Source organism: Schistosoma mansoni (genome assembly GCF_000237925.1).
Source record: "Schistosoma mansoni, WGS project CABG00000000 data, supercontig 0013, strain Puerto Rico, whole genome shotgun sequence".
In the NCBI taxonomy this organism is placed as follows: Eukaryota; Metazoa; Platyhelminthes; class Trematoda; order Strigeidida; family Schistosomatidae; genus Schistosoma; species Schistosoma mansoni.
In genome coordinates this window covers 1,523,373-1,542,872 of record NW_017386025.1, presented here as the reverse complement: position 1 = coordinate 1,542,872, position 19,500 = coordinate 1,523,373, and the positions used below count along the sequence as shown (strand labels likewise).

The window sequence follows — 19,500 nt, the reverse complement described above, 5'->3', positions numbered from 1 at the left end:
TACATATTACGCTCGGTGATATATTCTATTTCATTGTGATTATCGACTCAAAAAGCTTAGATTAGTCTAAACATTTTCGTATAAATATTCATGTATATTAGAGTAAATAGTCTGATGACGATCTAATTGAAAACAATTGTTGGCGAGACTATAATTTATGGACGACCTTTGAACGAATCTCAAGTGACCTTGAGAAATGTTAGCCAACAATACTCATACCACTGAACGGCCGAAGCTTCAGTAACATCTGCGATTATTGCAGCTAATGTTACTGGTGCTTTTATTATATAGTTCGCGGTAATTATTATAATATGCCTTAGTCTCAATCTGAATCGAGCGATAAAGGTTCCTATTCTAGCAAACGTCTTCCTTCAACATATGTCACATCGAAGGATAACATCACGGTAGTCTGTACAAGGTCTACAAGTCATTTGATTACTGCAACTACAAATAAAGGAACTTCTTAGTAATCCCATTTATTGTAACCGCTTAATTGTCAAGTCTTCTCTAAAATTCTCTGTGAACCGATCGTACATGAGCATCAGTTATTGAAATTGACGCCGTGACCTTGAAATCCTTCAAACGCTTCTGATTGGCTCGTCCATAAATTATAGTTTCGCCGAAATTAGCAACGAGGAATAAATCATTTTTTCTTTTCTTTTTCATTACTATTTTCTTCTATTTTATAATTTACTTTTTTTGGTCATACAAAGATGAATTTATGAACTGTATGGTGAAATAAAACATTTAATTAAAAAAGAACCAGAAATAAGTTAAGAAAAAGAAATTTAACTCGGTAAAGTCTTTGAAACCTTATGACCTCATATAGATTAAAGAATTTGCAAAATCCAATCTGAAATGTGTTTACTCTTTATAGTAACAAAGAAAAAAAATGGGGGTATGTTCAGTAATCCATGGTCTTTTTTTAGCTGAACGACACACTTATTCATTAAGGTCATATCTAATGATTTGAAGTCATTCATAGAGTAGTTATTCACTTTCTTGTTCTAAAGTCTCTTATATCAGTAAATTGATTTATTTTTTTCGTTTACTTCAATTTAAAAAAAAACTTGACTGAAAGATTAAAGTGATCTTACTCTTGGAAAAACTTATGAATAGTTACTGTATACGATTTTATGTTTACTTGAGTATTAATTAATTAATTAGTTCATTCATTGATTGTAAATTTAGACTATAATTACTATTAGTTCTTGCCTAATTCTTATTCGAATTAAGATAATTGTTGGCAACCACTTTAATAAACTAAAATTAAAAGAACCTATTGAGGACAAAAGTTGTTCATTAAACTTTTCGTTTTTATTTAAATAAAAATGCCTAATATTCCTTTCGAATTTAATTGAAAACAATAAGAGTAACTATTGTATTTTAAGGTTATTTAATAAGATAAGAATAGTTTGAAGCTATAACATATCTATATTCGTATAGTCAGTGATCTACAACATAGGACCGGGCACATATATGCATCGCTCCAAGTTGCCATACGTCGTTAACACAACAAGATGAACACCGGATTCATAGAAATAGTTAATTTAGTGGTGGTAATATATAAAAGATAGGTTGTATGTATGGATATAGTATAGGAAGGAAAAAAGTTATGAAGCAATTTTAATCTCACAGTTTAAGGGAAGATAAAGAGTGTATAAACCTACGCCATTGTGATCGGTGCTGAGCTATGTCACACAGAGTCTCCAACCATTGGTTACGATAGTCACGTAGACCCCAACCAAGTAGTCTGCATCTATCAACAAGACTCAGAATAGAAGTTAGTGACTTCAAGCACTGATGCCACATTTTGGTTTGGCCGTCCCTAACACTATTCCATCCGTCTTCAACACCAGCCAGCACTGCGCGTCGTGGTAATCGGTGTTCAGGCATATGTAACACGTGGCCCAACCATCTCAGTCGATGAAGATTTACAACCTCATCAACTGATTTACCATCATTCCCTAATACCCTGCGTCTAACCTCACTATTACTTACCCGGTTATCCCAGCAGATGCAAGCGATATTTCTAAGGCATCTGTGGTCAAATACTAGTAACCTACGAGTATCTTCTACTCTTAATGGCCATGTTTCGCAGCCATAAAGTAGAACAGAACGAACTGCTGCGCAGTATACCCGTCCCTTAATTGATAGACGGATATCTCGTCTTCGCCATAGGTGACTTAAGTTGGCAAAAGTCAAACGAGCATTTCAAATCCGTGCTGAGATTTCGTCAGACACCAACCCATTAGGGTTGATCAGACTTCCAAGATAAGTGAAGTTGTCGACACGTTCAACTACTTCACTCCCTATCCTTAGTTCAGGTGTTGACGCAGGCCAAGCCTGGAGTAACAATTTACATTTAGATGAGGAGAAACGCATTCGAAATATCCTGGCATTGTTACTCAGTTCTAACAGAAAACTCTGCATTTTGTCAGCGTCATCACCAAACAGGACTATGTCATCTGCGTATTCTTAGTCGCTTAGTGGAGCCCCTGGTAGGAGATCAATTCCTGAAAATTCAGTCGACGAGAGTGTTATTTCCAGCAACAGGTCTATAATGAAGTTAAACAAAAATGGGGATAGTGGACAGCCTTGACGGACACCACATGAGGTTGTAAAATCATATGACAGTTCGCCATAAGCTCTCACTCGACTTGTAGTGTTCGAGTAAAGAGCCTTCACAAGGTTTATGTACTTCTGAGGTACACCTTTCAATGACAGACACTGCCACAGAACCTCTTGGTCTACAGAGTAAAATGCTGCTTTCAAGTCAAGAAAAACTATCATTTTCTGACTCCGATATACTCATATAATAGGTCACATTCATTAGTAATCAAACAACCAATCAGATAAAATTTCAAACGATCAACATTCTGATGTAGTCTAACTTTGGAGGAGTCCGTTGTTATTTGACTAATGACTAAATAATGGTATAATCCTTCTCCATATGTGAGATTTTAAGTCATAATTTACTAATCTATCTCATCTCCCACTAATGTTGAGCATATCATGTATATACATATACATGTGTTCTAAAAAAAGCAGTTGAATAATGGAATTCATCTGGGTAGACAGATAGATAGATAAATAACATCAACACCACTGAATGAACCATTCGAAATATTAAAAATGTAATAATATGGACCATAGAATACTAACTTAATGATCTAAAATAAATTATGTTAATTATGACGCCTCCTAAAGGTTTTCCGTTCAGTCTCTAATGTAGAGGTAGCACTTACTCCTAAGAAATCCTATACTAAACTACATATAGTCTATCCAGTTCTTTCGAAACTTTATTGTCTCTACCCAAATGAAACCTGTTTTTTGTAATATAAAATATCTTCATAAAAACAATAGTTTATAATTCAATATATATATAGAATTACTATTGTTACTATTTTCATCATATGATTTCTACAATAAATGTTCACTAACCATATCATCTTAATAATTCTATGAGATTATATTAGCACGTGAATGAAATTGAATACAAAACGACTATTTATAGTACTAAAGTAGTTCAAAGATATTGTCTGTCAAAATATTTGGATTATCACTTATTGCTTGGTGAGAAAAAAGAGCTGATTAGGTAATACCACTGTGTTTACTTAAACACATCAAGTAACCATGACTTCATTTGTTCTGTTATCTATCTTTTTAACAATGTCGATGATTTACCCTGAGTATGTATAATTTGTACATGACTTTCATGTAAATTGTCATTGCTCCAAAGTATAACTATTACGGAGTATTGAACCAATGTATTTCATGACTATTGCTAATCTAAAACAAATCATAAATTTAAGATTTGAAGAGACTGTGTAATTTTCGTCATTGTAAAAAAAGCCATGATGAGTGTCAGCTGTATCTCAGTAGGGGTATCATTGAAAACCATAGAAACCTGGACAGCCATATCACCCTAGTATGGGACTCCTCAACAGTGTACACTCATCGCCATACCAGAGAATGGAACTGGAACCATCAGGTTTGATGGCGAGTGCCTAACTATTAGAACTATTCAGTCTGCATTCTTTTTGACTTTTTATTGAATCTAATGGATATGTATTGCATATTAGAGTGAAATTTTTATTTCGGATATCATTTCAGCCAATTGAAGTTATCTGAAACTGTGTTTTATGAAAATATCAGTGTAGCGCAACTTGAAATTTTGGATAAAAAATAGAAATATTACTGAAAATTAGTGCTTGAAATGAAATCTATGGTGAAAAGTATACTATAATGTACAGTGCTCAATCATTAAATAAACGGTGAAATAACCAAAAGTTTTAGGTACCACTTTAACCCAATTCCTCTATCACAGGCATGAAACAAAAGTATTCTTCTTCTTCATTGATAAATTTCTCTAACAGCAGTCACGGTCACAACTCCTCCTGGAGCCCCTTTGGAGCTACTACTAGTCCCAAGCCCGGATAAAGAAGGACGGTTAGGCATGGGGTTAGCGACCCCATCCCGTGGAAAACTAACTCGCAAAAAACTCTAACCAGAAAAAATAATTTAAACCATTTGAACTCTGCCCTGTGGGTTAGAAGGTCTTCATTTAGAAAAGTTATGACGTCTCATGATGAAATCCGAGCTTCTTCAGAAGTCAAGAAGCTGATGCCCCTTCTGACAACCAGAGCAACCATCAATTTACGAACACGGAATGTTCATACAATGTTAGAGACTGGGAGAGTCTTCCAAATTGCTGCAGAAATGAGAAAATACAAACTGAAGGTGCTTTGAATCAGTGAAACACATTGGACTCAGATTGGATAACAACGTCTATCTTCAGGGGAGCTTCTGTTATACTCCGGTCATGAAGAAGAAAATGTCCCACATACACAAAGAGTTGCGTTGATGCTGTTCAAACGAGCACAAAATGCACTTATAGGATGGTAATCTCATGGACCAAGGATCATCAAAGCCTCCTTCAAAACAAAGAGAGAGGGCGTTACAATGAACGTCATCCAATGCTATGCGCTTACCAACGACTACGATGAAGGCGTTAAAAATAAATTCTACGATAGGCTGCAGTCGATCGTCGAGAAGTGCCTAACAAAGGACCTGACCATTCTGATGGGAGATTTAAATGCAAAGGTTGGAATGGACAACACCGTATATGAAGACATTATTGGACGACATGGACTGAAGAAAGGGACGAAAATGGTGAGAGATTTGCAAACCTATGTGCCTTCAAAAAACCGGTCATAAGCGGCACAATATTCCCACACAAAATCATATGGACTTCACCGGATCACACTACACAAAACCAAACCGACCATATCTGCATCAACAGAATGTTCAGGAGGACGATGGAGGACGTGAGAACCAGGAGAGAAGCTGATAAAGCGTCAGATCACCACTTGCTGGTCGCCAAGATGAAACTAAAACTCAAGAAGCACTGGACCACAGGGTGGACAACACCACAAAAGCTTAATACGGCCTTTCTTCGGGATACTGACAAACTTAACAAATTCAAGATAGCCCTCAACAATAGGTTCCAGCCCTTTCACGATCTACTCAATGGAGTGAGAACTACCATGGAGAACAACTGGGAAGGAATAAAAGAGGCAATCACTTCAACATGTCATGAGGTTCTGGGTCACCAGAAGCACCATCACAAGGAATGGATTACTGTTGATACACTGGATAAGATTCAAAAAAGGAGAAACAAGAAGGCAGAAATTAATATCAGCCAAACAAGACCAGAAAAAGCCAAAGCACAAGCCGAATACACAGAAACAAACAAGCAAGTAAAGAGAAGCATCAGAGCCGACATACGTAAATATGTGGAAGATCTAGTAATGACAGAAGAAAGGCTGCAAGAGAAAGAAACATGAAACAATTATATGATACAACAAAGAGACTCGTTGGGAATAACCGTAGACCAGAACGACCAGTGAAAAGCAAGGAATGCAAGGTATTCACCAACAGTGAAGAACAGCGAAACAGGTGGGTAGAACACTTCAAAGAACTCTTGAATCGACCAGCTCCACTGAGCCCACCCAACATCGAAGCAGCACCCACGGACCTCTCAATCGATGTTGGCCCACCAACAATTGAAGAGATCAGCATGGCCACCAGACAAATCAAGAGCGGCGAAGCAGTGGAACCAGGCAACATCCCGGCAGAGGCACTGAAAGCAGATGTAGCAGCAACTGCAAAAATACTTCACATTCTCTTCAGTAAGATTTGGGATGAAGAAAAAGTACCAACAGACTGGAATGAAGGACTTCTGATCAAAATATCAAAGAAAGGCGATCTCAGCAAGTGTGATAAGTACAGGGGCATCACTCTTCTTTCAGTACCAAGAAACATTTCAGCAGGGTATTGTTAAACAGGATGAAGGACTCCGTAGACGTCCACCTTCGAGACCAACAGGCTGGATTCCGTAAGGATCGATCGTATAAGGACCAAATCGTAACTCTACGGATCATTGTGGAACAATCAGTTGAATGGAATTCATCATTCAACATCAACTCCACTGATTACTAGAGAGCATTTGATGGCGTGGATAGGACAACACTATGGAGTCTTCTTAGACACTACGGCGTGCCTGAGAATATAGTCAATATCATATGGAACTCTTATGATGGATCAAACTGAAAAATCGTTCATGGAGGACAACTCACTGACTCATTCGAGGTAAAGACAGGTGTTAGGCAAGGTTGTTTACTCTCACCCTTTCTCTTTCCCCTGGTGACCGACCGAATCATGAAGACGTCAACATCTGAAGGGAAGCAGCTGGACGATTCAGACTTCACAAATGATCTGGCTCTTTTATCACACATGCAACAACAAATGCAGGAGGAGACAATCAGTGTAGCAGCAGTCTCAGCAGCAGTAGGTCTCAATATAAACAAAGGGAAAAGCAAAACTCTCCGATACAATACAGCATGCATCAATCGAATTACACTTGACAGAGAAGCTTTGGAGGATTTGAAAACCTTTACATATCTGGACAACATCATTGATGAACACGGTAGATCTGATAGAGATGTGAAGGTGAGGATCGGCAAAGCAAGAGCAGCATATTTACAACTGAAGAACATCTAGAACTCAAAGCAACTGTCAACCAACAGCAAGATCAGAATTTTCAATACAAATGTGAAGACAGTTCTACTGTATGGAGCGGAAACCTGGAGAACTACGAAAGCCTTCATCCAGAAGATACATGCGTTAATAACAGCTGTCTACGCAGAATAATTCGGATCGGTTGTACAGACACTATCAGCAACAACCTACTATGGGAGAGATAAAACCAGATTCCAGCGAAGGAAGAAGTCAGGAATGAGCTCTGGAAGTGGATAGCACACTGTGATAATTAGAAGTATTTGGATTTTAGTATAAACTAGAAATCTCAGAAATAACGCAATTTAATCAAGAAGTACTAGATAAACACGAACGAATGTATTTGAATTTGGAATTCGAAATGAAGCAGTCATCAAGTAGAAAGGAATCATTAGTTCATAAAAACACCACAGATACACATTGAGGAAAGCACCCAAATACGTCACAAGGCAAACCCTCACTTGGAATCCTCAAGGCTAAAGGAGAGGTGGAAGACGCAGAACAGATTGCGCCGAGAAATGGAGACAGACTTGAGAAGAATGAACAATAATTGGATAGTACTAGGAAGGAAGGGCCAGGACAGAGTGGGTTGGAGAATGCTTGTCGGAGGCCTATGCTTCATTGGGAGTTAAAGGCGTAATTAACTAAGTAACTCATAGTCACCTTATAACTGCCTAACTGACCATACTCATCAGATTTTATCATTAATAACTGCTTAATTTTGAACACAATTAACTCTATCAGTAACATCTACTCGCTAGCAAACACATAATTATTAATGAAGCTAAAGCAGCTTATGTAAATTATTCATCTCTGTTAATTTACTTTTCCCCATAGACTAATTTCAATTGAGTGTATGTATGTTCTTGTTTTCCAACTAGAGTTTATTTCTTACTGTTTCGTTCTAATGCCTTCAAATGTCCATAAACAAGACTGATATTAAATAATGAATAGCGATTTCAAAACAAACAGTAAATATCAAATAAATGAATAATTAAATTGATTTGTTGTTTTAGTCAGTATTTTCTCTCCTTTCACTTGAGTTTATCTTCCAAAATACAAACTAATGCGACAAATGAAAGATGAATAAGTGAGCGGAGAAAAGACGAGTGAGAAAAAGAACAAAAAAGGGAACAAACTCTCAAAGAGACGAATGATCCAAATCACAGTTAATCTTTTCTGGCTCATCTTAACTAGATACTTAAAAATTAGCATATTTTACATCACCTAGTGTGCAATCCTACTTAGCTGCTAAACAAAGTTGAATAACGGCTAGCAGTGTGATTCAAAACACGTGTTTTGCTGTAGTAGAAACTCGTCAGCTGAATTCGCACTTGCATCCCAACGTCGATTTTCATTAGGGTAACTCGAACCCAGTGCTTTTCGATTCAAACACCCAAGACTTTATCCCTTGACTTAATAAATTCAGATAGCCAGTTGCTCATGCAACGAGAGTGAATTCCGTTTGTAAGTGTTAGCTTGTATTAAAACTCTGGTGTATACATTTGGATAATTCAGTGAGAAGATGAAATATATCACAGAACTAATGTGACATAATATTAGCGCAATACATTTTGAACAACAATCTTACCATTCACTGACTTTCTAATATATTTATAATATGAGAAGTAACGATCACATTAGACAAATTGGGACATAAGAAACTAATAAGAATATCAGTACAAATAATAGTGAATATAATAAGGAGAAGAAAATAGGGAAAAAAATATGAATCCCACTTCTCTGAATAATAATAAATCAGTATTTTCAAGATAAGTTCAAGGTGAGAAAAAACTGTTTTGGAGTATGCAAAATAGGTTTGAATCTTCATAATAGCTAATACTTCAGTAAATATTGGTATTTACCCATTAGCATTTCTATACTATTACTATAAAAGCTAATTTAATCACAACAATTTGGCCATCATCTCAAATAAATATTTGGCAATCGATGAAGATGTTTGTTTATTATTTACTTTCATTTAAGTACAAGAATTCGTTGTTTTATAACCATTAAAGTATGTATTCAACAGCTCTCACAAGCAGATGACTACTTCTATTCCCAATATTTGGGTGCCGGTAAATTTACATTTTTAACAGTTAGCAGCATGATCTAATTTTTCAGAAAAGGTCAAGTATAACACCAGATGTTAATCTCGAGCAACAAGTTTCTGTAACTACACCTGAAGCCCTTTTGGAGCTACTACTGGACGCAATCCTGGGTGAAACAACAGGGTTGGTTGTATTGCAAGTAATTCCACCTCCGAAAAATATAAACCCGCTACAAAAATGCTGATCATGTGAAGAAAAGTTATGACGTCACATGATGATACCCGAGATTTTTGGAAGCCACGACCCCGCTGCCCCTTATGACAAACAGGGCAACAATTAATATATGTACAATGAATGTCCGGATGATGTGGGAGACCAGGTGAGTCATTCGAATAGTAGCCTAAGTGAGAACATACAATGATGTGGACAGAGAAATGAAGCCATGGCGAACAACGGGGGATATTTTTGCGACATTACTTTACATAATCCAAAGTTTGTAAACTATTAATATTCAGTTTTGTCTCTAGGTAATTCTATAAACTATAAGCTTTAGTTTGATGCACGATCCACTGATATACCTTTATCTATTCCAAAGCTACTCTAATTTAAGCATAACATCTTGTGCTCTATTTTTCTACCGTAATGCTTAGTTTGGACATAATTGTGTGTTTCATATAGTTTGTGCGTTGTGGTATTAATCGTTTATTTATTTATGTATCTCTTTAAATTAATCTGAACCAGGATTAAATCGAGTAGTGATCCAGTTGCCATGTCTTCTCTTTCTCAATTGCCAACTAATCAGGTGATAGAATACTTTCCTGTCTCTCTTCCTAAAACCGTTAGTTTCAATTTGAACTCATGGATTTCTAGCCTTAAGATTGAACCAGTTAGGGACTTAACCTAGATCGAGACAGATCAAGGACGCAACAGTGTTTGAAATGAGTAGAACCAATTGTACACAATCTAAACAAGAAAGATTAACTTAGAGTTGTTATTGTATTCCGGTGAAGAAGAAAATGATTCCTAGATATACACACGGAGTTGCGCTGTTGTTCAAAGAATCACTAAATTGCTTAGAGGACGGTAAACCTATTGCTCCAGGGTTATCGAAGAATCCTTAAAAGAAAGGTCACAATGAATGACATCTAGTGCTACGCAACCACTAATGATAGAAACAAAGATAACAACTATCAGTTTTATTAAACGCTGTAGTTCGTTCTAGAAAAATGCTCAGAGAAACACCAATTCATCCTGAGGGGCTATGTGAACGTCAATGTTCGGATGGACAATACCTGTTATCAACGCAACGTGGGGCGAAATGGACTGGCAGAAAGAGACGAAAATGATGAAAGATTGGTAGATCTGCGTGCTTTCAATAACAAGATTGTAGGTGGCACCATATTCCTTCAAAAACGCATATACAAAGATACATAGGTTTCACACTACAACAAACAAGACCGACCACATCGAGATGAATCGAAAAATCAGAAAGTCCATATAGCTTCATACTACCAGCTGGCAATGATCAAGCTAAAACTGAAGTTAATGAAGCACTTGATAGTTAGACAAGTAGGATAATAACAGTTTAATATAGCCGTTTTTTAAAATCCCAACAAGCTCACCGAGTTCAAGATCTCAGCAATAAGTTTCAAGCCTTAAAGGACCTACTTAAAGAGGAAACCATTATGGAGATCAACTGGAAAGGGGCCCAAAGAATCATCAGGATAGAGGATAGATCTGTGTATATAGCCTGGATAAGAATGACTTCCTAATCATTTTCACGATAAATTATTTATTCTATTCGCCTGTCCTCTGATAACCTGAAACCTATGAAAACATTTCCCAGGATCATTTTAAAACACGTTGAAAATTTTTATTTTGGTCGTTGGTAGATGGTAGTTAGCTACAATGAATCTGTCACCCGATTTTGCATCAAAATGTCTTAATTTTATACGTATTGATAATCACTCATATGTGGTGCACCCTAGTTATGTACTTAGTGAGATTTAAAAATTGTTATGGTACATGTACGGCCTTATTTTCTTCACATATGCAATCAAGTAAATTTTCTAAGTTCGAAATGGAATAAAGGCTACTTATGACCACTCTGATTTGACTTTCTAATCAGACAATAAGTAATGTGGGGATTCGCATGATCTATTAACCATGTAACAAGTGATACATAAATAATGTTGAACTAGTGAAGAAAAAAAATTAAAACCTATATACAGTCAATATGAGATTAATAAGTTGAACAAAGCTACCTCTAAACACAATAACAACTGAAATAAGAATGTCAGATGATCGATTAGTTCAACGTAGGTTATTCAGATTATTTTCGAATAGATTAACAACTTCCCGATATTACTGTCACAGTTGAGTCAAAAGTACCAAAAATTGTAGAATATCTTTTCAACTAAATAAAATTTAAAAAATACATCTATTTTTTGTTATTAAATATGGTTTTCTTAATAAAACATGAATATGCGCGAGAAACAGAGAAGGACAATACGATAGATAAAAATTCAGAAAAGGTAATGATGAAACAAAACAGAACTATAAGAAGAGACCAAGAGAAAGTGGTGACATGAAAAATTACACTGACTGTATTAGCAGTTAGATACATTGAAACAGCAAAGAGTATCAAAAAGAAACACACAAGCCAAAGGACAGACACAGAGAGGAAGCGAACACTCACCAGTACAAAGTTTATGCACAATACACTTATTTGTTTATACACATATTGAGTAATAATAATAATAATAATAATGGGAGGTTTCTATGCAGATACACAAATACATTAATCAGACACAGAATATAGAAATAAATAGGACCATGAGGTACCTCGAGAGTTTGGGCAAATTAAACATGGTTCAATAAGAAGAAGTGAGAGCGTAATACAATATTTGTACAAAGAGTAATGTACTTATTTAATCTTATCTGGTTTACTGATATATACTAATACTATTATGATTAATATTAGTGTTATTTACTGCTGGTTTATACGAAAAACAAAGGATTACAGCGAGTCAAAACTTATCAAGAGTATCTACCTATAGACAACCTCTGTATTAGAAATCAAAATGCGACGAAAAAAATCAGGATGACAACATACACCTCAAAGGAATGAAGTTGTTGACGGTGGGGAGCAAGGCGTGGGAAAGCGAACAATCAGAGGTAAGACGCAGGAAACACCAAAAAGCTTAACAACCTTTAATTTATCATGAATTAGAGATTATCTTCGTCAGATTAAGCAAAGGTAAAAAATAGTAACGATTCACGAGTTTCAATCAAAGATTAATAATTCAGGAATAAAAAAACCAAAGGAGATACAAGTTAGTTCAGTTGTGACGATATGAAACTAAATATGTTTGATGATGATGAAGACGAAGTGGTGATTAGGAAAAGAAAAGAATATATGTATAATATAATTCATTCAAATGCACAATCGTTTCTGGCAAATTTCTCTTTTACTCCCAATTGTTTATTCTGCATGTTGTTGTTCATTATTCCACATTGTTCAGTCGACACGGCTACTGTCGCAAAAATTGATTTTTGCGGAGGGGGGAATGTTAGAATTTCGTATTTAGTCATATGACTATTATTTTACAAATCAAGTGGTGTAGGGAGTTTACAAACATAAAAATTGTTCTGTCGATAGCATACAGACATACACACACAGTTTGATAAACATGATTCTAGATAATAATATTATTACAACGGTGGATGACATCGTTGTTCATCTAAACGTGTCGATTGAACACGTTGAATTAATGCAAATAGATCGTTAGCATCACCATCGTCTTCATTATCAAGGACAGCTGGGACAGAATATCGATTTGTTAAATTATTAAATGCACCGGATGAAGTGTATAAAGTTAATTCTCTATGTGAATTAGATGTTGTTGCTTCTGATGTACTTATTGGTTGACGAATTTCCCTGGAACCCTCACCATTGTCATTATTATGATGGGTCGGATTAGTATGTGATTGAACTTGAGTAAGGGGATCAGGTAGATTGGTTCGTTGGTCGTTGATTCGTGTACATGTCTGTAAGAGAATAAAGTAGATACGATGAACGATAATATTTGAAGACTTTTGAGGTGTCGTGATCTCTAAGTTGGCTTGTTGAGTTGTAAAGCTTTCATTGGCTTTCTAGAAAACATCATCAGCACATACTCCAAAAGAAAGTGAGCTATTAGAATTTTTTCACAGTTTACTAACAGCTTATTTTGTTAACCTGGAATTTGATTGGTTGTTGTTCATAGTTGTGTTACCATTGCTTGAGAACCTAATTTGATTGTCTTCTACCTTGGTCTGACCTCTGATCTCAAGGTTGTTTATGCTTTATCTCACTGATTAATTTTAATATGTCTATCTTTCAATAAGGTGCTCTGGTCGGTCACACATCGATCAATAGGTATACTAAAATCGAATAAACCCATTTGAGGTTAGAGGTCGGGGCCAGGTAACAATCTAAACTAGAGATGTAAATAACGGTGAAACGACTAGGGATAGCAACTAATCGAATCTCATGTTGACAGAACAATCTGTTAATCAAATATAAACAACTTCGAATAGCCCACTTCCCTTTGAAATATTTGCTGATAATGTTATTTAGAAAAACAATGACAGCTTCACAACTAAACTATCCAACTCAAAGAAAATAACCACACCTTCGGAATATAGTGGAAAGTTGGTTAGAAAACGAAAATATTTGGAAAACAAAAATATTAGCAATACTTGAATACGTGATTCGAAGTATAATTTTCAATAACTCTTAAGTGATTCGATGGAATTCACTTTTGGATAAGAATTAATTTTGACAATCAGAACTTAATTTTACTGGTACTTGAGTGATCTAGATTGTGTGTCTTTCGACTGTCTTTGTTTCAATAACTTCAAATAATGTTTAAAGTAAATTTATATCGTACATAAGTGTGTACGTTTACTGAAGGAAAAACCTATTTTTCTAACCAGTTGTCGTATTCCCCTCAGATGATATCAGTTCAGTCGAGGACTTGAATAAATAAAATCAACATCTTAAGCAGATATCAATCGGTTACATCATATTAATGTGTTCATCATATGATTTATTTACTTTAATAATCAAGAACTCACTCGTTTATCAGATCATCAAATTTCTAGGCCCTAGTACTATTTAAATACATGTTTATGTGCTATAGGTTGAAGATCCACTTCTAAAGCGGAGACCAGTAATACTATATAGCTGCCCCAATCAAAGTAGAGGTTGAGTGGAGTTCGATCAAACAATTCAACAGATGATACTAGAATACTTTAACAGTTAGATAACTGTTCCACTCTCTTATAGCTTTATAAAGATAATTGTTGATCAAGTTACAGCATGGACATATATTAAAATTTATTGAAGAACTGAGAATAGTTAATATGAGCTTCTCAATTATACTATGTTCTATAAACTTTATAAAATAAGGCTGTTTAACGAACAAATCACTTAATTTATTTGACGAGCTGCGTATAATTCCTAATACACTTGATTACTCAAAGGTAATCTCAATACCTTTCAGACTACATCACTTATGGTGCTAGAGCCATGGATCCAAGTACCTATTATAGGACGAGTATTCCATAACTAGAAGGCCATTTTGTACAGAAGTGGAAAATAGTCATTTCAAAACTTGTAAGACATACATAGATTATGAGTGTTCAATAATATTATTTTTCATTTAAATGGACCACTGAAAGAGTCATGATGAGGTTAGATGCAGTTATATAGAAAAAATAACTGATTAGATGAAATTATAAGCCTCTACCGATCTAGATGACTGTCAAAAGTTATGAACATTATCGACAGCGTTTGGAAGTGAGAAGAAAAACACCTCACATTGGATCAAAACATCAGAGTCCAGTATATATATCAAAGTTCAAACCTGTTGGATCTAAGATGAGTAAGGAGGTAGGATAACACTAATATTAATGTAAAATCATCATATCAAAGTCGATAGAAAAAGATGTAAACAAACTAGAATAATCAAGTGGAATTCACTAAGGATTAGTAAAGAAAAACAATAGACGATGAAGAATAATGAAGTTTCTTAATTCGACTTCGTACTAACGAGGAGTCCTATTCTGGGACAAAACAGCTGTCCAGTGGTTCATAGTTTTAGTGGTGGTTTAGCCACGATCAGTTCGTGATTTAAATTATGAAAATATTAGTTATTATTGCATTTGGGAAATTTAACGCTTTTTGAAAATTCAGCCAGAAATGGCTAAAATCATCGTTTTGGAATTCTTAAACCATGCTGATTCTTAGAAACATCTAGTTTTTCATATATACAGACACTTTTCAGTACTTCACCGTCAGTCAAAGATGTAATAAAACTTCTGATATTATCTTCTTGACCATTTAATTCCATAATCTACAACATGGACTGATCTACGCAAAACAACTAATGAAAATCAGGAAACACTGGAAAGCTGCTTCGTCTTGGTATGGGAATTCTCAACAGTGTCTATTCACAATCCTACCGGTGATCGAACAAGGATCCACACTGATGAGGAGCCCCATATCAGAATGAAATACCTATCCGGTGCTTCCTCTTTTCCGGTGGTTGTCTAATTAGTATCATTTCGTAACTTAAACTATAGAATCGGACAATCTTCACAGACCCCCTTATAGTATTGTCTTTTGAATCGTTGAATACAAGCTTAGGAAGGTAGGCATTGGAGCAATCGTACGTATTACAGTTTTGAATGTTTTGTACCGATAGCTTTCAACTTCCAAATCACTTAGTCAAGATTTGTAGGTAATATTAACGTATTAATTAGTTAGACAGATTCAAAACAAAAAAAACCCATTGAAAACAACCTACCTGAATTCGAAATATCATTTCTAAAAACTCATCGTCCAAATCACCAGTAGATGAAACAATATGACCGCGACGTCCACGTGTATCAACATCACTACCAGCAACAGTACTTCCTACTCCTCCCCTTACTACTGCTCTTCCTGTTTCACCGCCGCCATAACTAGCTCTTGTAGCAGGAACTGTAGTGGTGGTGGTTGAATTATGATCAAATACTCCAGTGACATCATCATTATTACTGCTATTATTGCGTAGTCTAGGTTCTGGAAGGCCATCACTTGCACAGCTACTTGTTGATTTGAACACTGAACTGGTTGAACCGAAATAACGGTCGTTATTATTATCTAATAAATGAAGACCTGGACCAGAACGTAGACCAGGGAAAACAGATAAGTTGGCTCGTTGGTCATTCATTCTAGCACCCTGAACATACATGCATAGAGTAGTAGAAACATAACAAGGAAAGAAAGGAAATAGAAATTATTGGATTATATATATATATATATATATATATATATTTGTATGGTTTAGTTCTATTTGAAGAGAGAACTTTCATCACATCATACGCATACATAAAAATTGGACGTTAGCTAAGCGGTTAGAATATTAAGCGTTCAGTGAAACACCTGATAGTCTTAGCTTCGATTCTTTGATGGTATTGTAGATGTCCACTGTTTAAGTCTCATGATAGGACGATGCAACTATTCAGTATTAGTAATATTAGCAATATTTGTCTAAACAAAGTCGATGATATGAAACTTCAAATTCAACAATTGTAATACTATTGTATATGTGTACATACATACCGGAAAAAAATGATTGGAAATGAAATCCTATAAAGGATGTTGCTTTTTGTTTGGTGAGTTAAACATTTCCTATTATTACAGAATAAAAGCTATTAAGACTTTTTGTCTATTACAGATATCAGATAGTAGCAATGTTTATGAAATTAGATAACTAAGTTGATAATTGTAATTAATACTAATGAATAACATTGACGATTGAAAATGTGATGAACTGACTATTAAAAAAAATTGGTTATATATTTTCCAGTCAAGAAAAAGCAAACAAAATACTACATGCTAACACTGCCTCACATTAATGAAAATACATTGGATTGACATAGAGCAGTAATTTTTATGATCTCAAGTAACTATGATGTAAGTAATGAAGTAAAAACGAAGTTAGGTAGGTGAACGTTATTGAGAAGTAGGGTTAGATAAAAATTTCATACTATGATTGATACTTCTTTTAACAAGTTCTATCTGTAATCTTGAGGTAACTGATGCTCCATTGCCACAAACGTTGAATCCGTATCACTACTTGGTGTATCACAGTGATTGAAGACTTCAACACTGAACAATTCGGGGTGCAACCGACTTCCTGTAGGACTGAAACTTTTACATTCACTAGCTACCACTTAGTAATCAACAGATATAAGTGACAGACTGGGCGACTATGGACATTATACTTGCTGCACTTAAATGTCATCCCAAGGTCAAATGGCAGATTAAAAATTAAAGAGGTGCATTATTGGAGAAAGTCCATTAACAAACTAAGCAAGGTCTCAGCTTACATGTCTTTGTCTAAGTCAGAGGGAGAATTGCATATATGCCCATGATTTATGCATATCACAATTCGGTTTCGCGATGAAACCTTCATACTTATTTCAGTCTTCTCATTTGCATAAAAGGATTTATTATATAGTAAATGAATTGGATCACAAAAACAAACAGTAAATTAATATAACAACGTATTACAGAAATACACACATATTCAGAACGTAAAAGAGAATTAAATTTACCTGAACCCCTTCGATTAGGTCAAAGAAAGCTTCTTCATTTGTACCAATTTGATTACGGAGTGAAGAGTTATCATAATCAGGTGTATGACGAGGATTTCCAGATGATAACTGAACATTGTTTGACTCTTCTGCATTACTTGTTTCAATCGATTGAATGGGTGGTGTACCTTGTCCAGTAGTGCGTAAATAACAACGTTGTTCATCCATACGACGAGACTGTGATTCAAGTAGAAGTGAGAAAAACATTTCTTGTTGATCTACTGAACGTTCTTCTTCAACTAGAGATGCAGCAGCGACTGTAACTGCTGACGAACTAGTACCAACAGTGTTATATGCATTTCCAGAATCTAAATTTTCACTTGATAAATTAGAATTTCTATTCATTTGAGACATGGATTCAATTGATTCTAAATTGCCTTCAATATCTTGAAGATTAGGTATATCAATTTGTTGAGATAAACTTGGACGAAATGATGGGGCACTTAAATAAAACTCAACCTGAAAATATTTTATTTTATAAAATAAATAATCATAATCAAAATTAATTTCAACTTATTACATAAATTCAAAATAATACTCTTAAATATTAACTTATTTTAATATAAAATATTCTACACTTGCATTCGTACAGGGATGGTAACTGATTGGTTAAGACGCTTAACCAAACAGTAATCAAGTCTCAGGTGAAAACCCTGGGTCCTTTATCTATTTCGGATTGGATAATTGGATAGTATCATACACTAGACTTCGCAAGTAGAGAGTATCTTTAAATCAAGAACACAAATCTATATCTGGTAAATGAGTTAGTAAACAAATAATCTATATAGTTGACACTTGTTCACAAGATATTAAGCAAGGTTTCAAAACCTTATTCTTTTGTATATTTCGGTTTCACGATCATAAGAATATTGAAGACAGAATATTAAACGCATTCAATAAACCGAGATTAAACAAACTTCAATAAATATCAGCCACACTACAGGTTTGGAGACTAGTGAAACTCCTAAGGTGGCCGAATCCACGTAGAGAGAGGGGCTTCGAACTTCGGACAAAAATTAGTAGGCATTGAAAGCGAGATTTTTCATAATATTAGACTTATGTGTTGTTCGGCTTGGTAAGATTAGAAGTAGTAGGTTTAAAAAGAGCGATTTTAGTTTCAGATTATTTGAACAAGATATAGCATTGGACACAATGATGTTTCATAAAGCAATAATTTAGCAACCAAAAATTGTTTTGATAGTTCAGAGCTTTTAAGTCTTTAACCTAAATGTTTATTTCTTCACAAGACAGATGAACAGCATCAAGAAATGTATTCTGCTGGATATTTGGTTGATAAAGTAGATTCCTGCACAATATGCAATCCTTGTTTGAGGAATTTTTTGAATTCCTTAGGCGAACCTTTCCTTTCTGCTAATTTAGTTCACCATTCCCTGGTGCCCTCTGGATTCTGTGGAAGGAACTACATCTGGGCCGTCAAAAGAGTGACGAAGAAGCACTTGGAAGGGGTTAAAGTGCACAGTAATTTTTATTACGTTGATAAATTCAGTCACAAAGTCTCCTATTCACTGATTTTGTGACGACGGTAATCTGTTGACCATTTTTTAAACAAATTCTAATTTGAAAACAATTTACAATAAATAAATCACTTTAATCATCAAAAGTAAGGACGACCAAACAACACCATTTTTCCTAACATATTTACGAAAAATAGGCACAG

At 35.1% G+C, this 19,500-nt stretch overlaps 1 protein-coding gene across 1 annotated transcript; it reads right to left on the bottom strand.

The window, feature by feature from the left end:
• Nucleotides 1-12,845: 12,845 nt before the first annotated feature.
• On the bottom strand, nt 12,846-18,176 carry Smp_165990 (hypothetical protein; the record flags this gene model as incomplete). The annotated part of the gene is made up of 3 exons (XM_018790863.1): nt 12,846-13,181; nt 15,986-16,402; nt 17,784-18,176. 3 exons carry the CDS (start codon nt 18,174-18,176, stop codon nt 12,846-12,848), a joined length of 1,146 nt encoding a protein of 381 aa, XP_018645880.1.
• Nucleotides 18,177-19,500: the final 1,324 nt, after the last annotated feature.